The sequence below is a fragment of the Emydura macquarii genome, unplaced genomic scaffold (genome assembly GCF_026122565.2).
Source record: "Emydura macquarii macquarii isolate MOO-44397 ecotype Brisbane River unplaced genomic scaffold, CSIRO-AGI_Emac_v2 contig_2205, whole genome shotgun sequence".
NCBI lineage: Eukaryota > Metazoa > Chordata > Testudines > Chelidae > Emydura > Emydura macquarii.
The window spans coordinates 22,877,871-22,904,963 of NW_027132342.1; the positions used below are offsets into that span (position 1 = coordinate 22,877,871).

Consider the following 27,093-nt stretch of genomic DNA (forward strand, 5'->3'; position numbering starts at 1 on the left):
TACCTGAAGCTGTATACATTGCAAATATCCAAGGTCCTACTCATACAGAGTAATACTTCAATCCATGAGTAATTTGATTAGTTTCAAAATCACTGGGCTTACTCATGGAGCAAAGTCCTATTCAATGTGAGTAAGAATATCAGAATCAGCCCCAAAATGATTATTGTTTTGGCTTTATTTTGGTCAAAGTGAAAACCCAGTCCTGCAAACACTTTTGAAATGTACTCCTGAGATTTGTCCCCTTGAACTCAATGGAACTATTCCCATGTATGTTTGCAGCACTAGATTTGGCGAGATATCTTTATTTACTGGCTGGTTCTTTATTTACTTGTGGGAGCTTTTATTTAAATATACACATTAACTCAATAAGGGTGCCCTGCATAATTAAGAACAGCCATACTGGGTCAGACCAATGGCCCATCTAGCCCAGTATCCTGTCTTCCAACAGTGGCCAATGACAGGTACTTCAGAGGGAATGAACAGAACAGGGCTATTATCGAGTGACCCATCCTCTGTTGTCCACTCACAGCTTCTGGCAGTCATAGGCTAGCGACACCTACAGCATGAGGTTGCATCCCTGACCATCTTAGCTAATACCTATAGATGGACCTATCCTTCATGAATGTATCTAATTCTTTTTTAAACCCAGTTATTGAGACCGATAACTTGTATTTATATATAAAATGAATTCCATTGGTAATATTTATGCTTACATATACACCTTCACTTAAATTTTCAAAGGTGACAAGTGAAAAATGCTTTCATTTTGGGGTGTCACAACGTCCCCTAGCAATGAGTTTCACAGGTTGACTGTACATTGTGTAAAGAAGGACTTCCTTATGTTTGTTTAATTTGCTGCCTATTAATTTCACTAGGTGACCCTCATTCTTGTGTTATATGAAGGAGTAAATAATGCTTCCTTATTCACTTTCTCCACATCATTCATGATTTTATAGACCTCTAACTTATCCATCCTTAGTCATCTCTTTTCCAAGCTGAAAAGTCCCAGTCTTGGTAATCTCTCCCCATATGGAAGCTGTTCCATACAATTAAGCACTTTTGTTCCCCTTCTCTGGACCTTTTCCAATTCCAATATATGTTTTTTTTTAAATGGGACAACCAGAACTGCACACAGTATACAAGGTGGTGACTTATAATGGATTTATATAGTGGCATTATATTTTTGTTATTATCTATCCCTTTCCTAATGATTCTCAACATTCTGTTAGCTTTTTTGACTGCCACTGCACATTAAGTGGATGTTTTCAGAGCACTATCCACAATGACTCCAAGATCTCTTTCTTGAGTGGTAACAGTTAATTTAGACCCCATCATTTTATATGTATAGTTGGGATTATATTTTCCAATGTTTATTACTTTGCATTTATCAGCATTAAATTTCATCTTCAATTTTGTTGCCCAGTCACCCAATTTTCTGAGAACCCTTTGTAACTCTTCACAGTCTGCTTTGGACTTAACTACCTTGAGTAATTCTGTATCGTCTGCAAGTTTTGCCATCTTACTATTTATCTCTTTTTCCAGATCATTTATGAATATGTTGAATAGCACTGGTTCAATACAAATCCCTGAGAGACACCACTATTTACTTCTCTCCATTCTGAAAACTGACCATTTATTCTGCCCTTTCTTTTCTGTCGTTAAACCAGTTACTGAACCATGAGAGAACCTTCCCTCATTGCATGACTGCTTCCTTTGCTTAAGAGCCTTTAGTGAGGGACTTGTCAAAGGCTTTCTTAAAGTCCAAGTACACTATATCCACTGGATCACCATGGTCCACATGTTTGTTAACCCTCCCCCCCCCCCAAAGAATTCTAATAGATTGGTGAGGCATGATTTCCCTTTACAAATGCCGTGTTGACTCTTCCCCCAACACATCGTGTCCATAGAATCATAGACTGGAATGGACCTCGAGAGGTCTTCTAGTCCAGTCCCTTGCACTCAAGGCAGGACCAAGCATTATCTAGGCCATCCCTGACAGGTGTCTGCCCAACCTACTCTTAAAAATCTCCAATGACAGAGATTCCACCACTTCCCTGGGCAATTTATTCCAGTGCTTAACTACCCTGACAGGAAGTTTTTCCTAATGTCCAACCTAAACCACCCTTGCTGCAATTTAAGCCCATTTCCTTTTGTCCAATTCTCAGAGGTTAACGAGAACTATTTTTCTCCCTCCTCGTAATAACCATTTATGTACTTGAAAACAGCTATGTCCCCCCCTCAGTCTTCTCTTCTCCAAACTAAACAAATGCTATTTTTTCAATCTTCCCTCATAGGTCATGTTTTCTAGACCTTTAATTGTTTTTATTGCTCTTCTCTGGACTTTCTCAAATTTGTCCACATCTTTGCTGAAATGTGGCACCCAGAACTGGAGACAATACTCCAGTTGAAGCCTAATCAACACGGAGTAGAATGAAAGAATTGCTTCTCATGGCTTGTTTACAATACTCTTGTTAATACATCCAAGAATAATACCTGCTTTTTTTGCAACAGTGTTACACGGCTGACTCATATTTAGTTTGTGGTCCACTATGACCACCAGATCCCTTTCCACAGTACACCCTCCTAAGCAGTCAATCCCCATCTGTGTGTCTGATAACTCTGTTCTTTATTATAGTTTCAACCAATTTGCCTGGTACTGAAGTTAGGCTTACTCATGTAGCTTTTGTTCTTTTTGTTTTGGGTGGGAGTGTTAATTGGCCTAAGTTTAGAGACTGTTAATCAGATGTATCTGGCTCTCAGGCTCCCTCTCTGAAATCCCTTGCAAAACTCCCCTGTTAGCTACTCCTGTTCACTAGCTCCTCTGATCATTTTGGAGCTGGCTTTTTAAACCTCTGTTCTCCCGGACTATTCCAGCTAAAACATACACAAATGCAATGTCAGCTTTGAGGTTTTAAACCCAGAAATATAAGAAAGTTATCATTAATGTTTCCATAGCAACTTTAACTTTTCCATTTGCTTGTATTCTAGAGACTAGCATACAGACACATACCTTTGGGCAATTAATTCAGCAACTATTATACAAATACAGGTTATTTATGGGACAGTATAAAATGAGACATCGCTTGGGTGAAGTTGAATAGGGTTAGGTTTTGTTATGAAATTTCATTTAATTCATGGAAATGTATTCTGGAAAAATGAGAGAGTCTGAAAAGTGTTGTGTTACACTGTGATAATCTTATTCTTAGGACTAGGGAATTTAGTTGCCCTCCTCCAAGTGTTTATTCTAAGTGCATTTTCTGTGCAAATGAAGTGTGGTTACTAAATGAGGAGCAGCTCCTAATACTAAGGCTATGTCTACACTGACGGCAGCAAAAGTCAGATCGACTTATCTGTGAAGACCCGCTCAGTCGATCTAGAAATCGATGCAGTTAAACCACCCCCGCAAGTGGCGTAGCGCTGCATCGACGGGAACACGGTTCCCGTCAGCGCAGTGCAGTGAAGACGGCATGCAGAAGAGAAGCACAGAAGTCGACAGGAGTTATGCAAGTTCTTTGCATATTTTGCGTAACTTCTGTCGACTGCCGCCGAATCGCCACAGTAAGTGTAAACCAAGCTTAAGTATGTAGGATAACTGACGTTTTTAAAGATACATTTAAGACTCTTCACATATGAGATGTTGCCACTTCTACAGATATGCTATAACTTGTAACAATGACAATGTTGCATAATGTCAGTTCAGCATGAAAGATTACAGAACAATGAAAAGAAATCTAAATGATTCCTGTGCCTGCTTAGTGGCACTGATAGTTAAATACCAGGAATGGCATCAACTAAATTACCACTAGACTGGTAGAAAACTCCAAAGATTTACTAGATTATTTTGTTTTTTCCTGTCCCAGCCTCCATTAAGTATAGTAAAGGAAGATAATTATGGTTGGACTTGAGTTTATATAGAGTGGACACTATAATACTTGGGAGAGGTTACTATTTTTGGTATTCCTGCCATTAATATGCAGCAAGTAAGTATACCATATAATATTGTCCTGCTCTGATGCAGGATAGAGAGAAAGACTAGCTAACCTATGGGAAATATTTCCCACCCACCACCTCTTCTCTCCCCCTCCTTTAATCTCCAGTTTAATTCTGGATAACAGGAAAGCAACTTGACAGAAGCAAAGCATGTTATCATGCAAAGTAAGGTATATGTATTTACCACAGCGGCTTAATGCAGGTCTCTGGGCTTCTTGGCTCACAACTTATTCCTTACCTGTCTATCCAAAATGCTGTAACCAAACTCATATTCTCACCCTCCACTAAGACAAAATCACTACTTTTTACAACTCATTTTGCTAGTTCTGTTCCCCTTACACATCAGTCTCAAAAGCCTCATCTTGGCTTTCAAGGTTCTATACAGCTTTGTTCCTGTTGATCACTTGCCACAATCCTGTTCAGATCTTGCACTCTGCCAGTTCCTCCTCTTGTTCCCTTCCCACATATGCTGTCTCCTAGGTTGTCCCCTATGTCTGGAATTTCCTTCATCCATACCATGCAACCTCCCTTTTCTCCTTCAATTCTATCATCAAACTGCGCTTTCCTGCCACAATCCTTCAAGTAAGAATCCGTTTGAATAAAGCAAAACAGAAAAATATAAAAACAATCAACATTTTAAGAATACAAACCTAGGAACTAACAAGCTGCATGAAGTACCACCAAATAGCCTCATAGCCTTAGTCAGTGTATTCTTTCCTCACCTCTGCTTTTTTAAAATCTCTTTCAATGTCCTGTCTAGTGGTGATCGGTTTAGATTGCAAGATGTTCAGGTTGGAGACAATGGCCTTGATCCTGAAGAGATTTAAGCATTTGCATAATTTTACACATCAGTAGTCTGTAGTGATTTCAGGGGCTTCAGAAGTGGGGGCTGGTCAGGCCATCTCTGTTATTAGTGTTCTCATGTAGATAAGTACACACTTAAGTAATTTGAAACTATACATGCTTTTGCTCAAGTACTTTAAATATTCTATGCTTAGTCGTGCTTGTATTTAAGTACATGTTAAAAGTATTTAAGGCATAAGCAACTTTTGTATCTGCAAGTACTTTTTCAAAACAGTTGTTTTTAAACAAATCAGACCCCACCCAACTATCCTGGATTCTGGCTGGCCCTCAGAACTCACTGTCCCAACTTGGGAGCTTCAGGCCACTGAGTTCCAGCTGCCAGGGCTTTTTTCTGGTGGCCCAGCAGTTGCACCCTCCAGGGAGGGTGGTGGCCCTTCCCCCTTCACTTCTGATTGGTCACTGCAACCAGCAGTGGGGAGACTCACTCCCTAGCCCTAGCCTAACCCAGCCCAGCCCAGTCCAGCCCGGAGACTCTGCCAAGAAGGAGCCATCTTCAAGATGATATGATCGAAATTATGCTGTTATTGAAGAAAAATGCCCATCTCATGGAATGATGTGCTGTCTGAAAGTAATATAATATATATAAAGATGGAAAGGAAATTCATACATTTATAAGAAATTTTGTCATTGTTACTCCGTGCTTATCTGTGTATATGAATAAAATGTCATTGTTGCTCTTCTTCTTTCTCTTCTACTATGTGCTTATATTAATTAGGTAGTGGTCCATATATTGACCAGACAATTTCAGGGAAAACAGGAGTTGAAAGTATTTGTGCTTGTACTTGTACTTACAAATATATAGATACTAATTCCACAGCATATTTGTACTTATAAGTACTTCTGTAAAGGTGTACTTGGCACTTCTACTTAAAATCCTTTTTATCAATACTGATGGGAACACAGTCCATTATTAATGAACAGCACAAGCAACACCTTTCATTCAAGACTGAAAGCATTGCTTCTATTGGCCCAGTGGAAAGGCAGGGGCCAAATTCAAGAATTAAGGCAGAGTCTCTCTGACCACAATGAAGAGGCTACCTGTCTCTTTGGCCTAGCTACACTACAGAAAGTTACCACATCTGAACACAGTTGTCAATAATCATGTTAGCTGACCCAGGGCGGATATGATTTAGTGGTCATAGTGTAGAGCAGGACAAATCATGTTCCTCATTGTGTCAGCTAACCATTGAGGCTGTAATCGCAGTGAGCTGACACAATACTGAACATGGCTTTTCCTAGTCTACAATAACTCCTAAACCATGCTCAGCCCCCATTCAGCTGTTCTCAGTTGTTGAGAACTTTGTTTAGACACTGTAAAACTCCATCATGCATACCAGATTTTTTAGAGCCCTTATGAAGCAGAATATGTACTGAAAATACACTGTAGCCACCATTGTTTGGTGCTCTTTATTCATCATCAACTTACCAACTGACCCAGAGAAGCAGTTTTCCCCCCTCAGCTACACACAGTAATAAGCTGTAATTCTTTTGTTATAACATCGATATTTAAAAGCATATAAGCTGACACTTTATTTGAACCACATTATAGAATGGCATTTTATTTGTCACGTTTCTTTTATACTCACCCTTGAAGAGCTACATTAGGTTTCTTTGATATAGCTTAATTCATAAGGTTTACAATGAAATTGTGATTAAACATTTACCTCATGACCTTTGCACTCAAGGCTGATTAAGAAGAACAGTATTCATATAAACTATTTCATTACCGATACAAGATTCTCTACTAACATTTCAAGGACAAATGCTGACCCATGAAAGCAGGTATTAATTCCACTACATAAAGCACCTACCACTTCTGCGAATTCTTTCTTCTAAGAGGTCAGTATGTCCTACAGGAAGTTTCCTATTAAAGATCTCAGCCGAACGAAGGAACATGGCTTCTACTGCTGAACCCTTCAGCAAAGCAATCTGATCTTCATGATCAAGGGTTTGAAAGCCTGGAAGGATATTAGAAATAAGAAACTGACAACTGGTATAAAAGAACATCAGTTCTTTATGTCCTGTAGTTCTTGGCCATAAGGTGCCATTTGTTTGATTTAGTGTTTGCATATTCGCCGAGACAACCAATAGCATTCTTAGTGGCCAAGTGGAGCTCTTGGAGCCCATTGCTGAATTTGGATAGTGGACATGCCATGCATCTGAACAAGAGCTAATCATGTCCTTATCAGGGCTGGTAGATATTGGGTACATTTAAACCTGGATTCAGCAAAGCACTTAAATATGTGCTTAATTCGCACGTATTTCAATTAGATTTAAGCAGATGTTTCAGTGCTTTGCTGAACTGGGACCTTTAAATGTAATACTACATGAGGAATACAAAGGTATGGTGTAGCCATCTGTGAACATTTCTCTCATCTTTCACAACTCTTCAGTATTTTCTGCCATATTCTCATTAGTGTTCTGTATACAACTCTGCCCATATTCTGCTACTCAAATGAATACAGCACATCTAATTTCTTCCCTGGTTTCCCCTAACTTAAGGAGCTGAAGCTCTAAGGTTGTCCTGATAATGAATTTTTGATTATAAGAAAATGTTAAGTAATAGATATTACAAAGATTTTATATCAGTAACTATCTTTAGATAAAACAGATCTCCTGAGGAGTAGTTATAGATATCTTTATTATTGCAAACGAAAGTTCTATTGAATTAGTTAATCTGTTCATTAAATAGATTACTAGAGAAATGATTATACATTCACTTATTACAGTTATAAAGGTTCATTTTGTTGCAGAAACATATAGATTTAATCAAGGTGTAAAGGATTTATTTCATATCAATTTGCTTTAACTCAGCCTGAAATGATGACATCAACCTCTTAGACTTTTATAGTCTAAATGGCAGGAGTGCAATAGAAACAGATATAATAGTTTCAGAGAAAGAGGAATAGTTCAGTATTGGATAATGTGTTCTAAAACGCACACCAACAGGACAGCAGCCATGCGGATGTGCCTTGACAACCTATTGTCACATCACATGGCTCACATCCCCCTGCATCCATGCCGCCTTCTTTTGTTTTCCTCTCATCTAGGACCTAGGCCGAGCCCAAACGTCTACACTGTAACGAAACAGCCCAAGCCCAGCAAGCCTGAGTCAGCTAGCGTGGGCCTTCCGTGGATGTCTAATTGCAGTGTAGACATATCCTAAGAGGATTTTATCTATGGCAATATAGGGACATGTGCAAAGAAGGGACTGGAATCAAATGTCATGCCTCTATTTCACGATTTTTAAGTTTTGTATTGTGGATAGAGGCTTCCACCTATATTCTGGATAGGGGTTTCTCCTTTCTGTGGGCCGGGGCTCTTCTCCCATTGAAGTAAAGTGCCCAACTCCTGTGAACTTCAGTGAGTGCCAAATGAGGCCTCTAAGCAAGAGAGAGGAACTGAAGGATTTGAAAAGCACCGTTCATGCTGACTGCCACTACTAACCCAGAACAATGAGCCTGTACCAAGTCCATGAAGCAGCACACAAATGAGGAAAGATAATATAGAGAATGAAATAAAATATTTAAAGACACAGATATAAAGTCACAACAGGTAAATTATGCTAAATCGTCACTACTTGAAAATTTCAAATAGCAGTTTTATTTGATCTAAAAGCCCCTTTCCCTTTCTTCCTCAGTATACACCGATTAACATAACTCAGAAAAGAGCTTGATTTTTCTGCGGTTTCATCTCAAAGTTATTTTGATCTAACAAGACTCCAAGATCAATATTTTCAAGAGAGTCCATTAATTTCAGGAGCCCCAGATTCAAGAGCAGTCTTTTGCCTGATTTTCACCACTCCAACTGAAATCAATGGGAACTGCACGTACTCAGCAGCTTTGAAAACGAGGCTCAAGTTGGGTGTACAGAATGAGGTAGCCAAAATTAGTGGAGACTTTTGAAAATTTGGGCCTTAGTTTGTTCTTGACTTGAGACCAACAGACTAGCTGGATTACAGAAATCTTGTGGGTTTTTCCTCATTTCCTTTTTCAAACTGCCAGGCTAACATCCTTCCAAGTCTCCCTCCCCCTGTCCCGCTCTCTCATTCACACATGCACGTGTATGTAATCTTGTTTTGGATCAGGTAAGATTGCCTTCAACTTGATTAGCATATAACAAATTAAATTCTTTCTTTAGTGTTAATAAAGAATTGGTAACATTATCATCTTTCATCAATGAACTGAACCCATTCCAAACTCATTCACTTTATTTTCTTCATTTATTTCCTGTGAACCTGTGCCCATTAGTTTGCAAAAGAAAATACAATTGGAATTGTAATAGAGGCTTTAAAATAATCCCATATCACAAAGAGGAAGAGGGCAATGTTAGAAAAAAAATAATTTTTTTATACATTTGTATAAAAAAGTTTATTTGTGCATGTAAGAAGATGAAAGGCAGTATGGTTTAGTGGATGGGGCACTGGACTAGGACTCAAGAATCCTCTCTGTAAAGAGCAATGGCTAATATAGATATCCAGCCTACCTCCACTCTTCTTAACCCCAAGCCCCACTGCATGTGCAGGGAGCCTCACGCAGAGATGGGTTCTGTGGCACATGAGTAGGGATGGATGCCCTGCACATATTCTTCATACTCTGCATTCTTCTTCCCCAAGTAGAAAAACTGTGCCTATTCTGCTGTACATGAAGCCACCTGGGATGGGGTAGGACGTGCTCCAGAATGAGCCTAGTGGAGCTGTGACACATTTTGCCTCTCATGGTGGCATGATGCCAGATTTTTATAATGCCTTTTTCACTTGGGAGTTAAAAATTGAAATCTCATTTTCAATGTGATTCATTATTCAAGGAGTCTAGATACAAACCTTGAATAAACATCCCTTCCACACACTTAAAGCCAATGTTCTGAGAACACACACTTCAGTAGATGATGCAGACCCAAAGGCTTTCACAGAAAAGGGGACACAGGGAATAAAACAAAGTTTCAATTCTAAAGAATAATATTTTGCATTGCAAGGTTATTTTAAAATAACGTATCTTCAAATACTCCAAAAAATCCACAACATTTTGTCCTTGAACAGATAGAGGATGTTTCATCTGAAACTAGTTAACTCTGAATCTTTCAAAGCATTCTCTTTGGAGTACAAAGCTTCAGTTTTTTAGACAGCATTTGAGGTATGGGTGTGTTGGCAGGAACAATGGAACATACCTTTATACATCCTCTCTGCTATATATATCTAGACACACACAGCAATCGAGCTGCAGCTAAAATCAATTGGAGGTTTGCCATTAATTTCCGTGGGAGCAAGATTTGCTCCATTGTGACATACCTGGTAACTTTTTGGTGAATTCCACAAGAACCTGAACATGACTGGTAGCCATTTCTGTTAAGATGAGAAAATTTTCTTCAGCACTGAATTCCTCTTGTAACTAAGTGTTAAAAATTAAAAACAAAAAACATGTTAATAATAGCTGACACTTTGAACTTCTGTCATTCCTTTTGTAAGAATATCTCAAAGCAACACACACATATTTACTCATTAATCCTTATAGCATCTCTGTAATATAACAGGTAATAAAAGTAACAGGAGTTTGGGGTTTTAAGGATTTAGGATTGTGGTTGCTACTTACCACTACAAAGCAACACTACACAGCAGTTTATATTAAGGAGTGAGGAAGGACGCTATAGTCAATTGCAGCTGCGCTGGGAATTTAGAAAGGCAGAATATCCTCTTCAGATTGGAATTTGGCCAGGTCACTAGGGTTAACAGTTGGGGATTTAGTTAGGGTTGGTCCTGCTTTGAACAGGGGGTTGGACTAGATAACCTCCTGAGGTCCCTAATCTTCTATGAGTCTATGAACAGTCCTATACTTATGAAAAGTGCATGAAACCTTTACTGACCCCAAGTGGTCAGAACCTTGATTTTTTACATCTCATGTGTGTAACAGCACCTCCAGTAATACAACATTGGGACATTTGTTCACATGGATTCAAGAGAAAAGTGCCAACTACTCAACTAACATTACTGCCTGCAGCACCCAGGATGTTCACCCATAACTTCAGGCCAATTATTACATTCATTCACCACCATCACTGGAAAAAAAATATACCATTACAAAAAAATTGCTCCAGCAGTGCAAAGTTGACTGTAAAGCTGGTTTAACTAGACAACTGAGGTGGCTGTAATACTCAAGTGGTGTAGAGGTGGTATAGCCAGCTCTCCACACGAGCCACAATAAGTCCCCCGTATAGTGGAAAGTCAAGGGGATTGAGCCCTGAGGAGAGCTCGTCAACGTTTTTTGTTAACAACTCTTTTATGTTGTTGTTTTGTTTGTTTATTTAAATTTTCCAATTTTTTGACAGAAAAACAAAAATGAAATTTTTGAGTTTTCAAAATTGGAAACCAAAACGTTTTCACCCATTTCCCCTCCGGGTTCCCCCTTTATCTTTTCTTCCCTTTTTCTGTTTTTTTATTTTTCATTTTGCACTGAAAAAAAAAGTTATGAAAGAAAGGAGGAAAAAATCCCAAACTGAAACATCTCAAGTTTTTGGTTTGAAATTCTTGTTGAAAAGTAGAATTGTTTTGTGATATATACTATTTTCCAACCAAATGTAGTCCTAAGGCTGCTCTAACTTGTACTTAGGAAGAATTTCTGGCTAGCACCATTGTCTGATAAGGCAATATAAAGCCACCTTTGCCTCCCACGTCCTGAGTTCTTTGCTGTGCTCAGTCAGACCAAAAGATCAAGTGTCTTTATAAGTCTGTTTGTGTATGACAGCGACTTTATGACAACAGCAAAATCTTTCATGGAAGTCTTGGAGGCTGTAGTTTATTCACAGAAATTCAGATTCTACTAGTCAATGTAGATTTCAGTTAAGAAATATTAAATATAGCATCACATTAACGCTACCTATTTGAAAGTCTTCAGTGATTAATCAAGATTTGAGAGTGTTAGTCACTTTTCTCCAAGATGCACACTCTTCTCTTCAATATTTGGGTTCAATGAACAAAGAAGTGATCAGATTGTAAGGATTAAAAAAAAATTCTGATTCCTTTATACATTTTTAGATTGTATACTCTTCTTTTAGGCTGTAAGCTTTTTGGGGCAAGGACTGTAATTTACAATATGTCTAGCACAATCATGATCCAACCTGGTTGAAGGCTCCAGATGCTGCTTCCATATAATTGTTAAATTATGTTCACAGCATACACCCAGAGACATTAAAGAAAAACATAAATACCCTTGCTGGAAGGTTGCTTTATTTCTTAGAATTTAAAATGTTTACTAATAAAAACCCCAAAACAGAGAGAGAGGAAACAGGCTGCTCCCTAAAACAAATGGACACAACTCACCCCACCTTGCTTTAAGCTGGCTCTATCCACATTGATTGTTGCTCCCAGGTGTTACAGAGCCCCTACCCTGCAAACAGGACCAAGAAACCCTCCCACTTTTAAAGTGATAGCTTACAATTCAAAACAGCCCTCAATACACCACATTAACTAATGTTAATAATAAGTTAGCCCTATAGTCTGTTCAAACAACCCAAATAACAACTTTCAAAAGATTAATTAATTTGTGTACTTACAAGTTTTTTGGATACTTCTTGAGGTATTCGTTGTTTACTATATGAATCCATGATGTAATGAAGAAGGTTCTGCTGTTCTAGGGTAAGTTCTACTTTCTCCTATACTGGCAGAAAAAAACCCCATAAAGTTTAGTAACTGGAAGTGATCTAGCAAGTCCTACTTCAGTCAGATTGTATAGATCTATGTCTTACATTTGTATGTCAACAAGATGAGAAGTCTGCTTAACCCCTTAGAGACTGCAGATATAATGCAAAGAATACATGATGGAGTGGTATAAATGTTTTATCAGCATGAGTTTGGGGTGGAAGTATTACCAGGTTTGGTGAAACCATTAGTGAGTTATGTGGACATCTGAAAATCTCAATACCACACCCTCATATATTCTATATATGCTACATAAGTTACAGAAAAACTATTTTATAGATGTTGTATTGAATTTTAAAAAATGTTATTTGGACTATTTTTGTATCTCAGGTATCATAATTGCCATGCATCCCTCAGTGGGTAAGGCTCAAAAAAGCCCTAAAAGCCACTAAAATGACATTCTTAGGTATAGAAAAGCAATATTATCATAATTTTAAAGTCTAATATCTCAGGACATTTCATGTCTAGAAGCAAGTGCTAGGTCTGTTTGGAATGTCAGAAATCTTGCTTTTCCTATGCTCCTATTTTTAGTCCTGCAGGATAGAAAGGTATCAGAACTTAAATCTGTTGCAAGAGCAGGTAAGGATTGAATATTGTCATCCTGGTGTTTGGGCAGATGTAAATGTTTTGAGGGGCGGTGATGGAAGGTTGGAATTCCATATTTGGGGAGAAAGAAGGAAATATTGCTCTATCAGGTTAATTTTTGTATGGCAACTGTTTGCAGGTACTCAGAGATTTGACATATTAATAGTAGTCCTGCGGGAGATGGATTCATGACAGCGTGCACGTGTATGATGCATGATAACTTATAGAACCTTAATTATTCAACACACACATCCCAAGCAGAGATTATAGATCTATAAATACTTATTGTAAAAATATCGATGGGATAATTTGCACAGCCATGTGATAAATCTAATTTAAATGTGTATTCTGCAATATATCCCATGGATATTTCCACCACATGTATCTCATCTGTGTGGGATCTGTATGCTAATGTATGTGTGCACACATGCACGTGCATGTATAATTAATGTATTAAAGTCAAGGGCCCCCCTTAGCATCCTATATGAGAATCTATCATTTTACATGTTATTGATGTCGACTAATGCCTTAGATCATCAAATAATGTTATCTCATTAATTGTAAGGAAACACTACAAATAGTGAGGGAAATGTGTCTGGTTACCTAAGGCAACTCTGGAAATGACTTAATTGTAACCATTGCATACTGTGTTGGTTGCATGTAGCTCAAACGTGGTAATTATTGTACAAACTATTTACATTAATTTTATTACCCTATATATTTTAGTTGTAGATGTCACTTGTTTCAGGTCCGCTCCCTCGTTATCTTCATTGGCTTTCTGATCAGGCCGCTGTTTCACATTTTTTCTTAGACGTTTTGACTTGCATTGTATTTCTGTTAACAAACCTGAAGCGTTGCAAATGATAGGTTCACAGGATTTGCATACCAAAAGACATTTTAATGTAAGTTAATTCTCACACACCAGTGTGGGTCTAAGTAAGTACATAACTATGCCCACACATTGCCCTTTAACACCAATAAACTACTTACCCAGGCATGACATTCTCTGAAGGTAGCATTATCCTTAGATATAAGTCATTAGGCCACTCAGGTACATACATGAAAGGCTATGGATATTATGATAAGCATCTCTGAGCTTTGCTGACTTCTGCTACTTCAACCCCGGGTGCAGCCCCCACTTGCAGAACATCCACTTGGAAGGGGCACAGGCATCTGCAGTGCCACTCTGCTGACAGATCTAATGTTGCTGGCACAATCCCAAAAGTGAATTGTGCTGGCCAGGAAGAGGATATGGCCAAAGTGGCTGGGAGATGCACGGATCCAGTGCCTTATCTGATCCACTGCCACAATCTGTACCTCCCTGAACTAGCAGATTGAATCAAACCCAGGGCTCATTATTGATTAGAGTCTATCATGTCCTTAAATCAAACATTTGTCACTGTATTTATTTCTCCTTATAGATTGTAAACAACTTGGGGCTGAGGCTATCTTTATGTGCGTTATGTACCACAACCAGCACATTGTCTGTGCTTAACAAATACGAAATAATAACAATTAAGAGAACCGACCCTCAGAAGAAAACCAGCAAACAGACCAATAGGCAAGCAGGCATATATAAGAATTTAATCATCACAGAACTTCAATTTAGAGTGTCTTTCAAGGAGTCTGCCTGACTCTCTAGTCTTGAAAATGCAGAACAGGAAAAGAGACTCATTCAGAAGGTATATGATGGTGGGGGAAGATATCATGAAAACACTGAATTCAGTTGTGACTGTTTTTAATTTCCTGTTTAAGCACTATATAAAATAACCTACCTGCACCACTGAGAGAAGAGGAAATTTACATGATTAAAGTAAGACCTACACAGAGTACCTTGAAATAGGAAAATATTAGTGATAGGAATGTTGCAGATTATAATTGGCATCAAGGTATGTGATTGTGTTGCCTCATTTTTACTACATCCTGGCTTTATGTTTCTAAAAAATACATGTAAACCACAGGGCCAGATCCTCAGTTGATGTAAACTGGTGTAGTCAGTGGAGCTACGCTGATTTATACCAGACGAGCAACTGGCCTTCTTCTTTTCTGGGGAAAATTCAGTTTGCTTTGTGTCTTGTACACTATGGGCAGATTCTGCCATCTAGCCCCGCTGAAGTCAATCGCAAACCTCCTATTGACTTCAATGGGGCCAGCATTTTACTCTTATTCCACAAATAGCTCCATCTCAATGAGATTAGGAGTGCTACTCCGCCTGAATAAGAGTAGGAGAATCCGGCCCTTAATTAGATACACAATTCACACTAAAGAACTGCAACTATAAGTGCAAAAAGTTATTTGAAGCTGATGGTTAAATAATTTCGCTATCTGTGGTTTATATATAAAGGACATGGAAATGTTTAGTGAGTAGAGCCATAAATGTTTATAAGACTTTACCTCCCTTTTTGCTATAGTAAAATTTCTCAGTGTTTATAATTGCAACCCTATAATATGAGTAAATGAAACAAAGTTCAAGGTAACCTTTTATTTCAAAGGGACTTCTTCAACTTAAGCCTATGTACAGATAGAAGCTTCAGGTTTTACCATGCTGTCAAACCTTGACCTATAAACAACAGTATATGGTACAGTCTTCCTTTGAAACTTGTTAAATGGTGACTTGCAAAATGTCCTCATTTAAGTGTTTAGAACATGCTTATGTTTAAGTTATGAGCAACATGAGATCTACCCAGTAACAAAGTAAGTGTTTCCATTGCAGAGAAAGATTCAAATGGCAACCCCTATTGTTGGCCTTTGTTTCACATATGCCAATTTGAGAAAATGATCAGCCAGTTTAAAAGTTTCATGTGTCCTCGAGTCAGTATTATTTACACTAACCTATTTTTTTTTCTGTGATCCGTTGTTTTTCTGCTGCTATGAGTCACTCAGAGTATCCTGAACTCTTGAATTTGTGGAACAATGAATTTGGGTTTAAACTCCCAGGTTTTTTATTTTCCTATGACACTTACTGACTCATTGAGTGCTATCATCACTTTGGTGGCATTTGTTTGTGTATTTATTGTTTGTACGAGAATATTTCGTATCTCAAGATCTTTGTAGTCTATTCAATTTACAGCATGAAAGATTAATTATATTATATTTGCATGCATTCCAAATATTGATGGAGGTTATTGTTTCTCACAAAGCCAATAGTTAATATAGCATCTCAGGATCAGATTAAAGCAGAGAAGTATATTAAAAACTCAGAGTAGATTAATTTCCTGTATGAACCTAAATTGGTTTGACACTATAGTATGCTCAAATGATTGGAGCCATCAATAAGTAGAATAAATTGCAGCCCTATTCACTGAAGGCAGAATATGCAGATGTGTACACTATATTTCTAGAAGTGAGCCTTCAAATATGGTATGACTATTACTGCTATAGTTAAAGTTCTACCAGAAATTCAGTTTCAAGTCCCCCTTTGGGGTGTAGTGCAGTGTCACAGATGTCTGAAGTACATTGGCCTGGAGCTTGGTAATGTATATAAGATGTCAGCCTGAATTCAATTTTTTTGTTTTAATATAAAACATGATTTAAATCTATAACCAAGTTCTTTGGAGGTGATTCTACCTATAGCTCTATACCAGAGGCATGAAAACTCAGATCTCTTTTAGAACGACAAAATGACTATAAAGAAGGGAGATTGTAAGGGGAGGGCTGTGTCACACAGCAACTTACAGCCAATGGTAGCCCCCTTTTTTAGGGGAACTGCCATTGGTTAATTGCCAGCACTTCATACAAGCATTGGAACTGACTGGCAAGGGCTGTGAGGCAGTCCATAAAAAGGTGTTTATGGGTATAGCTAGGTCTGTTCCTTCTCTGCCAGGCACAGCACTGCAAATCCCTACTTCTTTGTATTCCTCCTCTTCTCCAGTTGATGTCTTCCCCCACTTCCACCCATTTTCCATCGCCACTGGAGTGGCTTTTCCTGCTACTTGGACAGCCCCTTTGGCTTTTGCCTTTCACTGTGTTAGCCCATTCTGGCTGTGCAAGTCCTTTCTTCATCACCAGACCATCACTTACTTCATACTCTGGTGACCCCAGTCACTGACCAAATCTTATCATTCTCATGGGTACGTCATGCTTATTCAATAAGATATATTGAGCATGGGCTGCAATGCCCTTAATGCTACAGTCCATGCCTTCAGATTTGCTAGACTGTATCTTTGATAGTTTTACCAACCTTTGCATGTGTATGGAAGCTTCAGCATATTAGACACAGCCGAGTTAGACAAATGTAAGATTTAATATATTTCCAATGTACTTTGATTGCTTGATGCAAATACCTGTATACATACATTCAGCCAGCATTCCCATTTGTTTGCATTTCCGCAGGCGACACTCCTGGCACTTCCTTCTCATGTACATGTCCATCTCACAGTTGCCTCCATTTTTACACTTGTATACAGCATTTTTAGTGATACTTCTTCTGAAGAAGCCTGTGCAAACAACAGCGATGTGTAAAAAGGCACTGCAAACTGGAGAACTGATTAGGCTGAAAAGAGACTGCGTAACTGTTTCAGCCTCTGAATGCAACAAATTCTGCAACAACTCAAGTTTCTTTTGGTATCTGGACATGCTGATGGCTGCATTATTGCTACTTGAATAGTTACTTGCCCCTAAGTGGTCTATGCAATATCATTTAGTACTGGATATTATATAATGTGGGTCTATATACTAGACATTGGCCAAAACTAAAATCCCACATCCAAATATCTTGAGAAGGTGCAGATCCAAATTTGGAACCGTGGTTCAAATAACAGGATTATGCACACTACTATAATGATAGCTAATGAATGACTATGAGGCTGCAATTCACCTGAGGACAGGACAATCCCCATAAGAATGCAGGCAGCAAACACATTTGAGTGAACTCCCATTACCTCATTTACCAACAATTAGAGCACCTGCAATCATGTGTAAGCAGGGTCACACGGACTACCTGCCCATCCAAAATGAAGCAGCTGAACTATATTTTTTTTAATCCTCCCTGTTAAATTAAAGGATTCCTCCCTTATTCACAACAGTCCCCTCCCTTCTTCATTAAACATTGCCCATCTGGCACACTGAGCCCCTGATTCAGCAAAATACTTAAGCACTTTTCTAACTTTAACCACACAAATAGTCCCACTGAAGTCAAATTTCATGGAATTTACTTTCCCTAGATTCACTCCAGGTTTACACTGGGTTAAAGAACTACGAACAGAAATTGGCCCAGAGGAAATCATGGACCCACAAACCTCTTTCTCATTCAGTACAAACCCCTTCCTCATTCACTGTCCAACCTGTACTCTGACTGAGCTACTGTGGAAAAGACAGTATGCATCCATGTAATGAAATTCAATGCAATAAAAGACCATCAGAATACCACTCATAAGGAGGGCAAAGATAAAATTGCACTGGCAGCCTTCGCTTTCCTGAACTTTTAGTGCTTCACTTTGCACACATAACATTTTTTTAATGCAGTGTTTTATATGGGAGGATTTAGCAGCATTCAAAGAGGGAGTGAATTGTGTCAGGCATGGGAAATAACCTCAACTCTTCCATCAGCTTGGTGGCAGAATTTTACAAAGGGACTCCTGGTAGCCCCTGCTGGCACATGTCTGATTTGTAATACAAGCTAACCCTAATCTCAGCCCTGGTAGTATTCTACCTGATACTTCCATCACTAAAGGTGGGATTGAACAAAAAGACAGGATCCAGTCACTCACACTCAACTTTGGGGAAGAACAGATCTGGGCTTCTGCTTGGTTTTTTCTCTCAAAGGCATTAAACTAGGGCACTTATATCCACATACACCCCTGAATTTTTGGATCCAAATTACAGTGTCATGGCTCAGGCCCTCTTTAATTTAAGTAAACCATCCAGCCCTAAAATTTTGTTACAAAAAATAATAAAATTCTATTTAGCAATAACAAACCCAGCACTTCTCTGAATCCTGTCTTCTGTACTGTGTGTTTTGAATAGCTCTCTTTTTCCATTCAAATGTACTTGACTGACACGAACCTCTTTTGAAATGCAGATTATTTGGAACTTTCAGTCAGACCCAGACATTATTTTTGTTCACCATTCATGTGGATTTTAACACATTTCCATATACTGGTCAGGGAAGGAAGAGAAAGGTCTAGGTTTAAGCTGTAGATTTTCAATGCCAGTTAAATAGCAGTTTAATTTGTTTCAGATCATGTTCAAATTTTATTTTAAACAACTTATTTAAAGGCTGCAATTCATGAAGAAAATCATTTATTATAAGCATATTCAAAATCTGTATGCAAATATGCTTATGACCATAAAACAGATTGCTGTTATTATGGCTAATATAAACAAGATCTAGGCAACACTTTATTTGTATGTAAAGAAATGCAAAAGCTTTAGCAAATGCATTTTATTGAAAACATGTGGTGATACCAAATCAGTGAGATTTATAAACAAACATAACTTAGACCTGTGAACATTTCCTACCGAAAGAAACAATTTAAAAAAACCAAAATCTTTTTGTGCTCTGGGAAAGCATAATTTTCAACCTTACTGTCATCCCATTTTAATTATGAAGTGACATTCTTAGCCATTTATCCCTAGACAGTCTTCTCCCTAGTTAATGTTGAAGTTAGTTCTCCACTGTAAGCCCAATTTTTGACACATGTTCCTTAATAATAACTGCAGAGTTAAATCAAACCTACTAAAATGTCACGTGTGATCTTGTACTGGGGAGAATTTTTGGAAAAATCTAAGGCAAATCGGACAAGGTATTTGGGGAGATGGTGTCTGAGGGGGTGTTTGACATTTTGACATTGCCTAACTTTATTCGGTGTTGCAAAATTTCAACACCTGGCTTCAATTAGAAACTACAAATGTGCTTTGTTCTGTTAGCCTCAACAATGATTAGAGTTAGTTATGGATAAAACCCTCTTTCTCAGGCCCCAGTTCTGAAAGCTGTTCTGCACAGGCAGACCCCCACAGACGTTAGTTGGGCTTTATACGGATACACTGAACAATTTGCAGGACTGTGGCTTCAGTGTATATATTGCTTTTCCCACCCTGACTCCTGTCAAAGTGTTTGGTCTTGCATCAGGTAGAGGTCAGCTGGTGTATGAAAATAAACAAGTGCAAGTTTGTGGTCAATCTCTTTCCTGCAAAATGAATTTTATATTAACTTGGTTCCATAATATCCAAATACTGAATTGTATGTTACATATACTGTATAAGACATTAAAGAACAAGAGAAGTTGCCTCTTCAACTAAAAGGACACAGTTTGATTCTAGCTCTCCCTTTAATGAAAAGTGCAATAGAGTAGAATCTACTAAAACGGTGTATTTACTATACCAGCACAACTCCACAAAGTGAAGAACCGTAAGAGCTGAACAATTCTGAGTTACCTCACGAGGAGAATGCCTGCTGAGAACTGATGTTGAGACATGATGAACTAAATTCTGCCTTGGTGTAACTCCATGGGCTTCACTATTTCCTAATCAAGTCATCTAAATTCTACCCAGTGAACAAGCAACACATGCCCACTTTGAACTGTCAGACTATTGACCCTTCAAAGAATACTGCTGAGTTCCATCATCACACAAACTGCTGTGACTTTCTAGAGAGAGTGAGAAGATGAATGTGGGATCACTTTCACAGGAAATATCCATGGTTTGACATGACATACATCAAGGAATATCAGGAATAGTTGGGGATAATAAAAATAAATTCTGCCATTTTGTAGGAGACAGAGTACATAATCCACATTTCTGTCAATATAAATGATTCTGTGACTTCAATAAATTAGTATGATGCTATCGTCTGCCCCACTTAATTCATGTGACTTCTATACCACTCCTTCCCAGAGGGGTCTCTAGATTCTAGTTAGGGTCCAAATGTGTTCTAAGACCCTCTCACAGGCTATGTCTACACTGCAATTAGACATCCGTGGCTGGCCATTGCCAGGTGACTTGGGCTCGCAGGGCTCAGGCTAAGGGGCTGCTTAATTTTGGTGTAGACATTCAGGCTCTGGCTGAAGCCCAGCCTCTGGGGCACTCCCCCCTCGCAGGATCCTAAAGCCTGGGGCATGGGTGCTGGAACAATATTTACAGGGAGGGAGCTGTCAGCCATTGAACTGAACTGTAAACCCTGTATGTAATGGAATCCACTTCAAGGCAGGGAGTTCAGGAGCACTCCCAGGACCTCTAATTCCAACAATGATGGCCTGGGCTCCAGGCTGAGCCCAAATGTAATTAAACCACCCCTTTAGCCCAATTAAACAGCCTCTTAGCCCAAGCTCATGGCAGCTGGCACGGGCCAACCGCAGGTTTTTAATTGCAGTGTAGACATACCTAGAGGAGGTTTTATAATGCTTAACTATGACAGATGTTACAATAGAATAGATTGTAGAAAATATGGTAATGTGTAATGCCCCAAACATTGTAATAACACTTGTAAACTCTGATTATTTATGGTCCATTGTGCCATTATTGTAGAATGATGTCATATTTTATAACTGCAGAATTAGGGATCAGAGATGTCTCACAGAAGTTTTCAATTTTTAAAGTATTTAAAAAAAATTCTAGCATAAGCTGATGAGATCCACTAAATCTAGGAAGTGTGCATCCTGTTTAGTTTGCTTTTTGGCGCAACTGTTTGGGAACGATAAGTAAAAAGTCAGATTTTCAAACCAATTTTTCTTGCCAAGTGAAGAGCAATATTCACATCTATTTGTATGTGGATAGTAATATAGTCTCAAAAAAGCTGAATATTTGCTCAGCTCCAGAATACAATTCTCTTATGAACCAATAAGACATGTTTTTTTCCCCAAAAAAAGAATAGAGAGAAGATAAGGTCAGCAGCCCTTTCAGTTTACAAATGAACCACTCAAGGTTCACTAACTTCACTTCTAAATTTCGAATAGAAATAGATTGGTCTGTATTCAGATATCACAGATATATTTCATTGGTTCTCTCATGCTTAGCACTGGCTTTCTATTCAAATTGTAGATCAATGTTGATAGTAATATCTTGCTTTTATATAGGGCCTTTCATTCTGAAGGGGCCCAAAGTGCTTAAACTCCACACAGTCAGCACCACCGAAATGCAGCCAACTCTGGGGTGAAGGGCACCAGGGAGGAAGAATGCTAAGACCATTAAGACATCCTAGCCAGCTTGTCAAACAGAAGTGTTCTCCTCTCCCCCTCAGCACATCATCTTACTATTGCTTTAAGCCACTCTAAGGCAGTGGTCCCCAACTTTTTTGGCTCGAAGGCCACAAATATCATTTTTACAACCCTGAAGGGCCACCAGTCTGTGGCAGAAGCTCCCTCCTTTCCCCTCCTCCACTCCCCCCATCCCCTGGGCTACAGCAGGGAAACCACATGTGTCCTGTAGCCCTGTGCGCTCCATCTGGGTCCCTAGGCAGTGACTCTCTTCTGCAGCCAGTGTGACAGGAGATCAGTGCTCTCCTTCCTCTGGCTCCAGCGGGGGACCACAGTGCCTAGGGACCCAGGAGGAGCGCTTTGCCATGCTCCCTGCTACAGCCAGAGGGAGGGGAGCACTGTTTTTCCGTCCCCTTGGCTGCAACAAGGAGCCTGCACTGGTCTTGTACCCCCGTGGCAACATGCTTTACCTGGGTCCTTAGGCAGCGGTTCCCTTCTGTAGCCAGCGGGAGGGGAGCGGCGGGCCACTTTGAAAGACCTTGAGGGCCACTTTTGTCCCCCAGGCCACAGGTTGGGAATCACTGGTCTAAGGTTTATTGCAGAAACACAATACATTAACCTTAAATAATTCAATTTTTGCAGCCTTTGATCAAGGGTTGTGCTTTCCTCTGTAACTGATGCTGCAGCCATGAAAAAATGAAAACACAAAATGAATTATCCCAGTAAAAAAAGTAAAATAATGGTTTCAGAGAATGATTTAAGTTAAATCAACGAGACCCGAACACACATTTACTGTCACCACTGATCCAAACACTTACATGGGAGCTTTCACCAAGAATGATTCTGGCCCAAAATGTTTTTAGTTTTTACCATGGTGTTTCTACAGTGTTTTGTTATAACTGCTGTAAAAAATTTCTAAATATAATTTAGTAAAAGCCATGTAATAGTGAGGGCAATTAACCACTGGAACAGTTTACCAAGGGAAATGGTAAATTTATCATCATTTCGAGTCTTTAAATGAAGACTGGATTTTTTTCTAAAAGATACGCAGAGTTCCATCCACAAGTTATTGGGCTCAAGAGTGTTGACTTAGGTAGCAGAGAAGAATAATTCCCTTATTTGATGCAATTACCTATCGAAGTGCCCTGGAAGAACCACCTCTAGGAGTACGAGTTGTTCAGCTGCCATGTCCTTGTCCTCTCTGCTGAAACTGCCAACAGCTTGCTAATAACGGTGAGGGGTTTGTTTGTTTTTTTGGTCAGGTGTGGGCACTGTTCACTGGAAACTGGGCTAATACAGTGGGCCCACTTAAAATGTTCATTCTAGTTTTAGAGTTATTATCGATTTCAGAAGTATTCCTTATACAATAATATTAAAATGGTGACAATTACTAGTCCTGGTCCTAACTCTAGCACTGGAAAGAACTTTTTAATTGCACCCATGCATTTCCCATAGGTCACCAACAAGCCATCAGATGGTTACCACTTTCAGTCCCTACTGACTTTGGATTAGGTGCTGAACTGACAACATAAGAAGTTAAAAGCTCTTATACTATTACCAGCCCTTTCAGCCACTCATTGTACCCTCATACTGTCTTCTCAAAAAATGAAAGACATGAAACGTAATACTGTATAGATTGAACTCTTTGGAGGGAGTGGGTTTTATGAATATTTGCTGATCAGAACTCAGAAATGATGTAGGCTTGACCTGGGATAGTGCTTATTTTAAATTAATTGTTTTGATGATGATGATGATGATGATGAGTTTTAGTGGACAAACACTTTTGCTTTAAATTTGTCAGTCAGCACCACTGCAAGGCAATGTATACTCTATATCCACAAAGGAATCAAGCTATCTATGTGTCCCAGGGAAAATAATCATAGAAATGTAGGGTTGGAAGAGACCTTAAAAAGTCATCAAGTCCAGCCCCCTGCGCTAAGGCAGGACCAAATAAATCTAGACCATCCCCGACAGGTGTTTGTTTAACCTGTTTTAAAAAACCTTCAGTGATGGGGATTCCACAACCTCCTCTGGAAGCCTATTCCAGAGCTTAACTATTTTTATAGTTAGAAAGATTTTCCTCCTATTTAACTTAAATCTCCTTTGCTGCAGATTAAACCCATCACTTTCTTCTCCTACCATCAGTGGACATGGAGAACAATTGATCCCTGTCCTCTTTGTAACAGTGGTTAACAGATTTGAAGACAGTTATCAGGTCCCCCCTCAGCTTTCTTTTTTCAAGATTAAACATACCCAGTTTTTTAATCTTTCCTCATAGGTCAGGTTTTCTAAAACTTTTATCATTTTTGTTGCTCTCCTCTGGGCTCTGTCCACATCTTCCCTGAAGTGTGTTGCCCAGAACTGGACATGATACTCCAGCTGAAGCCTCACCAGTGCCAAGCGGAGTGGGAGAATTACCTCCCTTGTCTTACATACAACACTCCTTTTAATATACCCCAGAGTGATGCTGGCCTTTTTAGCAACTGCATCTCATTGTTGACCCATATTCAATTTGTGATCCATTATAACCCCCAATCCTTTTCAACAGTACCACCACCTAGCCAGTTAATAACAGTGCATTGGATCCAAATGCAAAGATCTAAAAAGGGTAAGCATTTGAATGAGCTTTTCAAAGAAGAAAAATTGAAACTTCAGAAATAAATATCCATTTTCCCCCAAACTTATTTTGTAACAGATTCATCATATTTTGTCCTACCTTTGCATCCCTCGCAAGTAAGAGCATTATAGTGGTATCCAGAGGCTTTGTCACCACAGACAACACAAAGTTCTTCTCCTTTCACTCTTCCCGTGGAGTGGCCCAGTCTAGACTTCTTGCCTACAGGTGTTTCCGCTAGTTCTGTCTCTCTTGTAAAAAAGTTCTCACAGGGGATTCTCCTGAGTTCATACATTCCAGGGGAATACCATTCTTCAGGCTGCTGGGGGTAAAAGCCAAGGTTGGAATAATAAGGTGGCGATGAAATCTGAGGCTGAACGGGGGGGAATGGCATACTACTGTACTGTGTATAAGGTGACGCATCTGGTTCTTGCACTGGAGAACTCATTGCCTCTGTAAGAACACCTGCATTATAATGCAGAAACATTAAACATTAGTACCATTAAACCATTGTCACTGGAACAGTTTCCATTCCTAAATATATCAATCTCAGACACTGGAAAGAAATTATTACCTAATCCTAGAGAGTGTATTGAGTATGCATAAAGAACACTAAAATATTCTTGGTAATATTTATACTTCCTTAACATCCAGAGGCCCCAATCACAGAACCTCTATGTACTACGTCTGTACAAACACACAGAAAGGCGCTCTCACTATAAATTAACATTCTCAGATACTTTATTACAGTCAATGAAAATATTTTGCACTGCTATTTACTTAGAAAATCTTGAAAGATTATTAAATCTACAGCACTAAAAATGTACACAAAGCTCTACAGACAATTCAGGAAAGCAGTCCATGCTACAAAGGAGCTGACAATCTGAATTAGACACAAAAACACAGCAAAGAAATCCAAACAGAAGCCAAGGGAGCTGAGAGAAGGATGAAGGCTACGATAGTAAGATGGAGATACACACATCTTGTTCTTTTCTATTTTATTTGGAGTTAGTATATCATCGCTTGAGGAACACAGCTGGGGGAAAAGACAAGGGGTGAGGGTTTAGCAAGAGCTGGAAGGCTAACAGAAATAAATGAGCCTTCAGGAGGGACCAGAAAGGGGAGAGTGAGGTTACAGGAAACACAGGATCAGGGAGGACATTCCAAGCATGGGGGTAACGTGAGATACAGGAGGGGTTCCTAAACTGTGGGCTGTGGCCCGAAGGTGGGCTGCGACACAGTCCTGAGTGATCCATCAACACAGCCGTGGATGGAGTGTGGCCAGGGTCCCGGGGCACATTTCAAAGCAGCCAGCAACGGAGTGGCAGCCGGTGGTGGCCCCTGCTCAGGACCAGCGGAACCCAGTGCCCCCAGCAGGTGGCAGAGGGTGAAGCAGAGAAAAAGGGTGAAGCATGAGAAAAGGGTGACGCATGAGAAAAAGGGACAAAAAAAAAGGGCAAAAAATAAAAAAGAGGAAAAGGGGCAAAGCATGAGAAAAGGCAAAGCATGAGAAAAGGGTGAAGCATGAGAAAAAGGGGCTGGACCTGAGAGGCAGCGGCTCTCAGGGCAGCTGAAGGAGGATTCATGTCCATTCCTGCTCCAAGCCGCTGCATTCATAATCTGTGGTTGTTGGGCTCCCTGGAGTATTGGCTTGGTGGCCCCTCCAGGAACCAGGGCTCAACAGTGCCGCTCTGTTTCCACCTGGACAATGCCGTGATCGACCATCATAGATCAGGGCCAGGCCCAACCCGAGCACATGACTCTGCCTGGCACTGGAGGCCTCCAAGCCCTTCTCTTGTTCCCAAGCAGGGGGTGCCTCTGAGGTGTGCCAGGGTGCTGGGTAGGTGACTGGGGCAGGGCACTCAGTGGGCTGCTGAGGCAAGGGGCTGTGCATGCTCCACAGTGCCCCTCTCCCTCACAGACACGTGGTGGCTCAGGAAGGCCAGGCTTTGTGCTCGGCAGCCCTTGGCCTGATTTTCCATTTGATCAGCCTGAGGGAACAATGACTTGTTGCTGGCCCTATTGTTTTGCGGGAGATTATACTGTAAAATAAAGTCCTGGGTAATTGTGGGCACCTTAATAAATAAATATTTGGCCCACTTCTGTTAATTATATTTTCAATTTGTTGTAACGGTGATGTATTAAGATTGTTCAAAATTATTTATGTAGAAAAAAAATTATTATTTTAGTTTCCATCTATACAACCATTCCACAAATTG

At 39.5% G+C, this 27,093-nt stretch overlaps 1 protein-coding gene across 10 annotated transcripts in view; it reads right to left on the reverse strand.

Annotated features, from left to right (window-relative positions):
• NR1H4 (nuclear receptor subfamily 1 group H member 4) overlaps positions 1–27,093 on the reverse strand; it is a 62,228-nt gene that overhangs the window by 16,393 nt on the left and 18,742 nt on the right. For 5 of the 10 annotated variants that reach the window (XM_067559719.1, XM_067559721.1, XM_067559720.1 and 2 more), the window contains 6 exons: positions 24,977–25,339; positions 17,425–17,565; positions 13,842–13,975; positions 12,400–12,498; positions 10,142–10,241; positions 6,666–6,812 (listed from right to left, as the gene is read on the reverse strand). In XM_067559719.1, coding sequence (XP_067415820.1) covers positions 6,666–6,812; positions 10,142–10,241; positions 12,400–12,498; positions 13,842–13,975; positions 17,425–17,565; positions 24,977–25,339 — 984 coding nt within the window. Of the gene's footprint in view, positions 1–1,850; positions 4,804–6,665; positions 6,813–10,141; positions 10,242–12,399; positions 12,499–13,841; positions 13,976–17,424; positions 17,566–24,976; positions 25,340–27,093 lie in introns of those variants that run through there. The other 5 variants (XM_067559724.1, XM_067559725.1, XR_010921982.1 and 2 more) reach the window with 4 other exon arrangements.